Here is a 7,295-nt window from a genome sequence, read left to right as displayed (position 1 = left end):
GTTAAGTGAAAGATATTAAATGATTAAATTAAATCAAGGGCGCAGGAAATCTTGTACCCGGTACTCATGTAAGAGAATACGGGCAAGAAAATCCTACTAACAAATGAAACAAAGTTTCGAAAACAAATGAAACAGTTAAATGCTTCAAAAGTAAAATTGGTAGTCCAAGGATGTAGGCATACCTTGCCAAGTCTCTATAGGACATAAAGCAAGTTTTTCCTACTGAATTTAATATGATACTTACAGAATTAGCGAACTTTTGTGCTCTGAAAAAATAAGCTAATTCCCTACCGTTGTATGTATCATCATCTCTGACTGACGTGTAGGGGTGCGAGGTGTCAACTGGTGACGAGAACTGCTGCTGAGGTCCCAATTCAGCAACTAAAGTTCGAGCTAGAGGAACTATGGCCCTCTTTGTCCTCCTACAGTCAGATTGCAGAAGATTGGGTACTCTTGACCCGGGGCAGACCACAGTACCAGGGTACCAATATGATGATCTGTCAGAATGAGAAATATTCAAGGGACATAGATGGTAAATACGAGTAATAACATGGAGGGAGAGATGACCAATTAAGAGTATGACTGAGGCCTACAGTCACCACGTAATCCAAAGTTGTCTCACCTTCACTATATGTTACTCTCGTAATGCACAATACACCGCACCTTATAAAAAATGAAATTGAATGAAAAATAGTAAAGCTACGTTAACAAAGTTAAATACGCTTACCATAAATTACCACTTGGCACCAGTACCTGAGTGAAGCTCCTAGGACAGGCCCCCATATAACTTGTGACGGTAACGCGTTGGTGTTCGGCTGTTTAAGGCTAGGGGTATGGCCTCGTCACATAGTTATAAAAAAAAATAGAAAAACTGGAACTTCGTCTGTGGTAAGGTAAGGAGAAGACACACAAAACACAAGTAAACTTTAACAATGAAATTTTAATTACGTTAAATAAATCAAAACATGAAAATAATGCACAAACAAATTCTTATAATAAAATCAATGAATCAAAATAATAAGAATACTTAAATGACACAATGAAAAGTTACGTTAAGGCAAAATAACAAGAAGTGCAACACAAAGGTAAGTGGGAGGTGCTGGAATATTGGCTTAAAGCCACCACCTCTCTCAGTACACGCTAACGTCTAGCTGGGAGGAGTGCTGGCTACGAAAGCACGGAACATTCTGAGGACTGATGTTGGGGCGACCCCAGACATCAGGTAGTATTGGGGGCGAGTGCAGGTGCAGCCAGACCGGCGACCAATCAGCGGAGCCGTAGCGATCAACGGGTAGTTTGGTGGTTGGAGTTCGAACAGGTGGCTGGATGCATACGTTTCTGCTCACCCTGGCAAGCCTTGCTGGTGCTGGTGTTGTTGTCGTTGTTGGACATTTCTTCCATAGTCTTTTTATATAATTGTGAAGACGTAATTTTGGAGGGAAGAGCAGGCTCAATCTCTTGAAGGAGATTATCGTCACAGTATCCATACAAAGGAGATTCGAGACCCTTTACTCTGTACATCAATTAGGTCATATATAATTGGGAGTATGAGGTTCTTGCTGTCGATTTTCCACGAGAAGTTTTCGATTGTTTGAAGAGCAGACTTTGAATCACAAAATATTATTACTCCTCCAATGTTTTTTAATGTACTGGTAGCTAGGTGTAATGCTGCTAGTTCTGCTTGTGTGGAGGTCAGCCAGTTGTTTAACCTGACACTGACAGTCTTTGTGCAAATATTATTTCTATAAAACCTACATGCCGCTGCAGTCCGTCCAGTAGAGGATTGGACTGAGCCGTCGGTGTAGACACAGTGCTCGTGAGATCTTAGACTCTCGATGGAGGAGGCAATTGTTTCAAGAGTGACAGCTTTGAGAAGAGCAAGATTCTCATTATCTTTCTTATGATACTTGATACTTGAATGGTGGGGTACAGATAAAGAGGAATATCAGAGACAGGTAGATTGCACTTAAAAGGAATGTTAAGTTTAATGAGATTGTAAGCAATATTGCTCAGCCAATTATCATAAAAGGAGTGAGTTGGTATGTCGGCACCAGTCAAAAGGGTGTTAACAGCACTAAATAATTTGTCTCTGAGCAATGCAGGAGATGTAGGGTCTCTCATGACTTTAAGGCAAAAGGTAGTGTTAACTTGCATTATTCTCTCTAGTATGGTTGGAAGCTTCAGTTCTTCCCTCATGTTGATGATTCTTGTGCATCTTGGAGCACCAAGAATTATCCTCATGGCCTCATTCTGTACTACTTCAAGTTTGTCCAACACAGAGGAGGGGAAATTAATTAAGTGCAGAGCATTATAATCAACGAGAGATCTAACGAACATCATATAGAATAGTCTAGCATATCTAATATTGATACCAATATTCTTACCAGTAAGTGTTCTCAATGATTTTAGTCTTTCTTTTTAACCTACGGTGTAGATCATTTACAATGTCACTGTTGATACCACTATCTACTAATCCCCTTTTGGGTCACCACTACTGGCGCGGGACACCTCTATTGGCGTATGAACGACCCCGCACAGGAGCCGAGCGCAGCAACAGGTAACCGCTAACAAGCTAACACGCTGGTTGTTAGTGTATGACGATGGTAGAGCAGTTGTCTCTGGAGGAGGATGTTGCACCATTGTCCTGGAAGGTGGTGTTGGCAGCCATACTTCATGGCGGGGGTCGGCGGGTGGTGGCGTCAGTGTGGCAGCCGACGCCAGACAAGCAGGTAGTGTGACCAACCCTCGCCACCATGGTGTACCTTAACTTGTGTGCCGTCTTGCTCCTGCAGTTGACCTTTATGGTTGCCACCAGTCAAGGTAAGAATATGTGAACCCACACCTTAAGTGTGCTTGTTAGGCGGGTGTGTCGACTGGCACCAGTGTTGCTATTTAACTGTCTGCTTGATGGCTGGTAATGTGGTAATTAAATTTGTGAATTTAATGATGGCACTAAATCTGTAGTCGGGTTAAAGCTACTTGTTAAAGCCGCTTGTTAAAGCCGCAAGTGGTGACTGTGAAAAGCCGGTTGAATGGTGACTTAAGACATTGGCGTACGGTACCGGGATGACCCAATAGCCTACATTAAACCTTAAGTTTAGGAACATCTAATGTCCATTTCTGCTGTGAACTTTAAGGGAATTGTATGAAACGTTAAACACCCCCCCCCCCTTCCCCCCCCCCCTTTCCCTCCGGGACATTGTCCTCAATAACCACTTTGCTGCAAATGGATTAAGACTACCAATGGTTGCCTACTGGTACTTCATGCAGGTAAAATGTGAAGAATGCAGGAAGGGGGAAAAGTGCTGCAGTAATCTGTAACTAAATGTTTTGGGCATTATAAGGGTCAAAATTTACATTAAAAAAAAATGGCATTTGTAAGTCTTCTGAGACGTAGTAAACCTAGTATATGCTGCCACCTTGTGTATTGGTTACTAATAATACATTGTGGAAAGTTCCTCCTCACACCCCCCCCCCCCCCTCAGACTTAAGATTCAATAACTAGTAAAATTCCTAGATTTCCAAAGCACAAGTGAGGGGGTTATCAGACTACAGGCTTGCTTCTTGCTTACTATGGGTGGAACTTCTCGAACCTTTGTGCTGAGGTTTGAGGTCCACTTGTGTACGTTGGTGGTATTTGAGGGTAAATGGGACAGGGTAGAAGCGGTTTATTCTAGGCGGGGGAATAACTAAAGTTTATAAGATGGTTAGAAAGTGGGAACAAGAATGTAAAGTGGTTAGGGACCGCACTGCCGCGTGTGAATATTAAAAGGGCAAGGTACAAAAGTGTAATTTGGTGCTGGCGGCCCTCTAGACGAAACTGATATCCCGCGCCAGGGAGGCGGTAAAACTTATTTAGATTGGAATATGGAAAAAGCCCGCGTCCCTAACCATTGGTGCCCCAGGGGTTGGGGTCGTATTACTCTTTGCAGAATTGTTTTGTTACTACTGCATTTAGTAGTTCATTAAAATTTGATAGGATGGTAAGAACACGGTGAAAGCTAAAGCTGAGCGCCCATAGTACCATCAGCCAGTAAAATTTAAATGGTGTTAACTATCACTTGAGCAAATCAATATTTGTTGAAGGTAATGTTAATAAAATTCAGGTTCTTTGACTTAAACGATTGGTTATAAAAAATTTTGTATTCAAATTTAAGCATAAAGTTATACGCACCTCTTATAAATGTTTATAATTGCAGGCGCGCAGTGTTTCAACTGTACGGGCGTCAATGGTACTCACTGTGGTGACCCCTTCAACGGTACACTTGTTGACAAGGAGACTTGTAACACTAAAGAGGAGACTGCTGGCTTTGAGGACGCTGTTGTCTACATCTGCTACAAAACTAAGGAAAAAAGTTAGCTACTAACTTTCAATGTTGGTTAACCTACCCCCCCCCCCCCCCCCTTCCCAGGGCCGGGAAAATATATCTATAAACTTGTGGTAGCAACTAAAGGGTCTTTTAGTTGGTGCATTAAGTTTTCTATAAATTTGGTATAAAAAAACTAATGCATAGTATTTCCATGAATAGTTTACATTAATAGCTTCACTATCCTGAAAGTGAACTCGCGTAAATTGGCAAAATTTGTACTATATTCTCGCCAGCTTGGCGCCTTAAAGTTTGAGATAAAGAAATAAATCTCAAAGGTATAGAGTAGCTTAGGCTATTTCTTCCCCCCCCCCCCCCCCCCTTTTGGCGCCTTTTATATTTTTCAGTTAACAAATTTAATCTCTTAAAGTCAAACCTGTCCACGATTAGTACATTCTATCCAGCACTCGACCCTACAGACGCATTCATAAACTTGCATGCTCTTCATTCAAAAAATTTTATAATTTGAGGCATAGGTTAGATGTTTAGATTCAGTTGACGATTTGTAGTTCGTGGGTGAAGAATTTAGAGCGTTGTGGCTCGAACAATTCGTTAGTGAAGCACCGATTCCGGAAGTGTTCGAACGAAATCGGTAGGCGTGTAAAGTGGTTTTCATTCATGAACGGGGACTGGGCAGGTGCATGGAATGGTCTTTTTAGAGAACGGACTGAAAATTTCTAAGTGTTCTAATGCTTATCTTGAATCTATCCAGATATTTAAATCATATGGGGACCACGAGCTATTACTATAAGAATAGCTCGTGGTCTATTAACATGTCAGATTACTAATTATTTTAAGACGTTAAAGATTAACGCACATAACTTTTGAGGCTTTACTCCTTAAAGATATATAAAACTGAACTTGTCTAACCGTTAAAATATTGATATCGCAAATTTACTAATTACAATTTTAACTAGTGTAGAGCTTAGACATCTACAGCAACGATATTGATCTCTTGTAGTAAATTAGTGGCCATTCCCCATGCATCTTAAGACTTGGTCATGAACTTTAGTATTATTGGTAAAAGTAATTTGTCTTCATAAATAGGACTCTTAATACTGCTTGCTAAGACGTGTTCTGATTTCAGTAATTGTTAATGACCTTGCCAGACCTACCAATTAGTTCTTTAAAATTTTAAAGCATCATGCTGTAAAGTTTGTTCGCCGCTTTGCTGTAGACTGTCGATGCCCACAGTACTGTTTAGTGCCGTGTTTAGACGGCACTATTTACCGTTAATTTTAAATTCTTTTATAAAATCTACACTAAAAGGGTGTATTTGGAATGCCCTCTTGGTCTCAAATTGAATTAGGGGTAAAAAGATTGGTCTAAAATTGAAGTCTCTCCTCTTGAGCTAGTCATGTTTTCATATCTAAACGTGACAAAGTATATTGAATATTCTTGCACCCTAATATTTTTGTGAAAGATCCTAATATTAAAATTGAATGTGCACTTAGTTTTGGTTAATTCTATCTGCAGTTGAAGGTGGATGGCTGTACAACAGAGGGTGTACATGGAGCGGTCAATACGGGTTGTACACCGACAATTGTGTCCTTGTCGGAAACGCCACCTTTGATGAATTCTGCATGTGTAAAGGTGACTGGTGTAACCCTGCTGAGAGGGCGGGAGCCAGTGCTCTCATTGTTGCCTCTTATCTGTTGATAGCCTACCTCCTTCTGGGGTGAGACGGGACCAATAATTTTATCAGCCTTTACAAGTAGGCTAATTGCTACATCCTAATATTTTTGTAAATACATCTTCCCCTCTGCATCATGTGTTATTAACCTATTTTTACCCAACTTCGACCAATATAAGTTTCATCACCTTGGCTTGCCTTTATAGTAAGTGTCCAGGTTTGTACTAGACAATGATAAAGAATAAACTAAAAGACAGGTGATTGGCTTCGTGCCCCCTGAAGTGTTTTGCCTTGTGGTGAGAGAGGGGGGGCGGTTGCCTGTGGTGTACATGCAAAATAAAATAAGCACTCATATTTGGGTCACTGAACCACCTGTTGGAAGAGTCTCCCGCGAGGTACGGCCAGCATTGTAGCTTGGGGGGGGGGGGGGGTAGTGCCTACGACTAGCACTGAAATTGCGCCCTTATCCTAACTTCTAACACCCATCGGATAACGCTAAAAATTCGGCTCGTGTCGGAAAAGTTAATCTTTTGACTGACAGATGACACGTGGAGAAATTAAACTGCACCTCTATAGCATTGCATCGCAAAGCAAGGAAAATGCCACAAGGTTTTATGAAGTCTTCTCCCTATGCTCAACAATATTAAATCGGCGTCTTCTCGGGCAGAGATGTTCGCAAGATGTGTGATGGCTCCCAGCTTGCCTACGTAAAGATTCAAATGCCTTGGGCTTGAGGTACCTTCCCTATACCACCCCCCCCCCCCCCCGCCTCTCTCTCTCTCTCTCTCTGCCTCCCTGGGGTTCTCTGCCTCTCTGTGGTTCTACAGCAGCGGGCTAGGTTCTCATTCATTGAGATGCTTCGCCATCTCCCTCCATGCGAGTCACTATTTACTAAATCTGTATAACAGTATCTGGGAGTCGGTCTCTGAGGACTGGCTCGAGGCAGTTCTTCCTATGCTGAAACCAGGGTCTGTAGGGAAAAGTCCCCTAAAGACTGCGCTCCATTTCGCTCAGAGTTGCGTTTGCAAACTGAACGTATGGTCCATGTCATTCTGTGGCTCTTGGAACACGATACCTTCTCTTCTCGCTTTCGCTTTCGCAAGTGCCGCAGCACGAGTATCTTGGTAAACTTGGATCTATATTCTTACTACTTTTGCTACGAAGCCTTCTGTTGTCCTTTATTTCTTGAAAAGGTCAAAAGACACAACCGGAGACAAGTCTCGACTTGGTTCTTCTAGCCTTCGTGGTAATCTCCTTCCTACAAAGCTTCTTTAGTCGTTCCTTTCGACTGAGGC

The 7,295-nt window shown here is 41.9% G+C and overlaps 1 protein-coding gene across 1 annotated transcript; it reads left to right on the top strand.

Moving 5' to 3' along the window:
- Nucleotides 1-2,662: 2,662 nt before the first annotated feature.
- LOC123756583 (UPAR/Ly6 domain-containing protein crok-like) lies at nucleotides 2,663-6,132 on the top strand. Its single transcript, XM_045739825.2, has 3 exons — nucleotides 2,663-2,820; nucleotides 4,200-4,355; nucleotides 5,844-6,132. Exons 1-3 carry the CDS (start codon nucleotides 2,754-2,756, stop codon nucleotides 6,047-6,049), a joined length of 429 nt encoding a protein of 142 aa, XP_045595781.2. The 5' UTR covers nucleotides 2,663-2,753; the 3' UTR covers nucleotides 6,050-6,132.
- Nucleotides 6,133-7,295: the final 1,163 nt, after the last annotated feature.

Source organism: Procambarus clarkii, chromosome 22, assembly GCF_040958095.1.
Source record: "Procambarus clarkii isolate CNS0578487 chromosome 22, FALCON_Pclarkii_2.0, whole genome shotgun sequence".
Taxonomy (NCBI): Eukaryota; Metazoa; Arthropoda; class Malacostraca; order Decapoda; family Cambaridae; genus Procambarus; species Procambarus clarkii.
The sequence above is the reverse complement of the archived record's forward strand: the minus strand, read 5'-3'. Positions and strand labels throughout refer to the sequence as shown.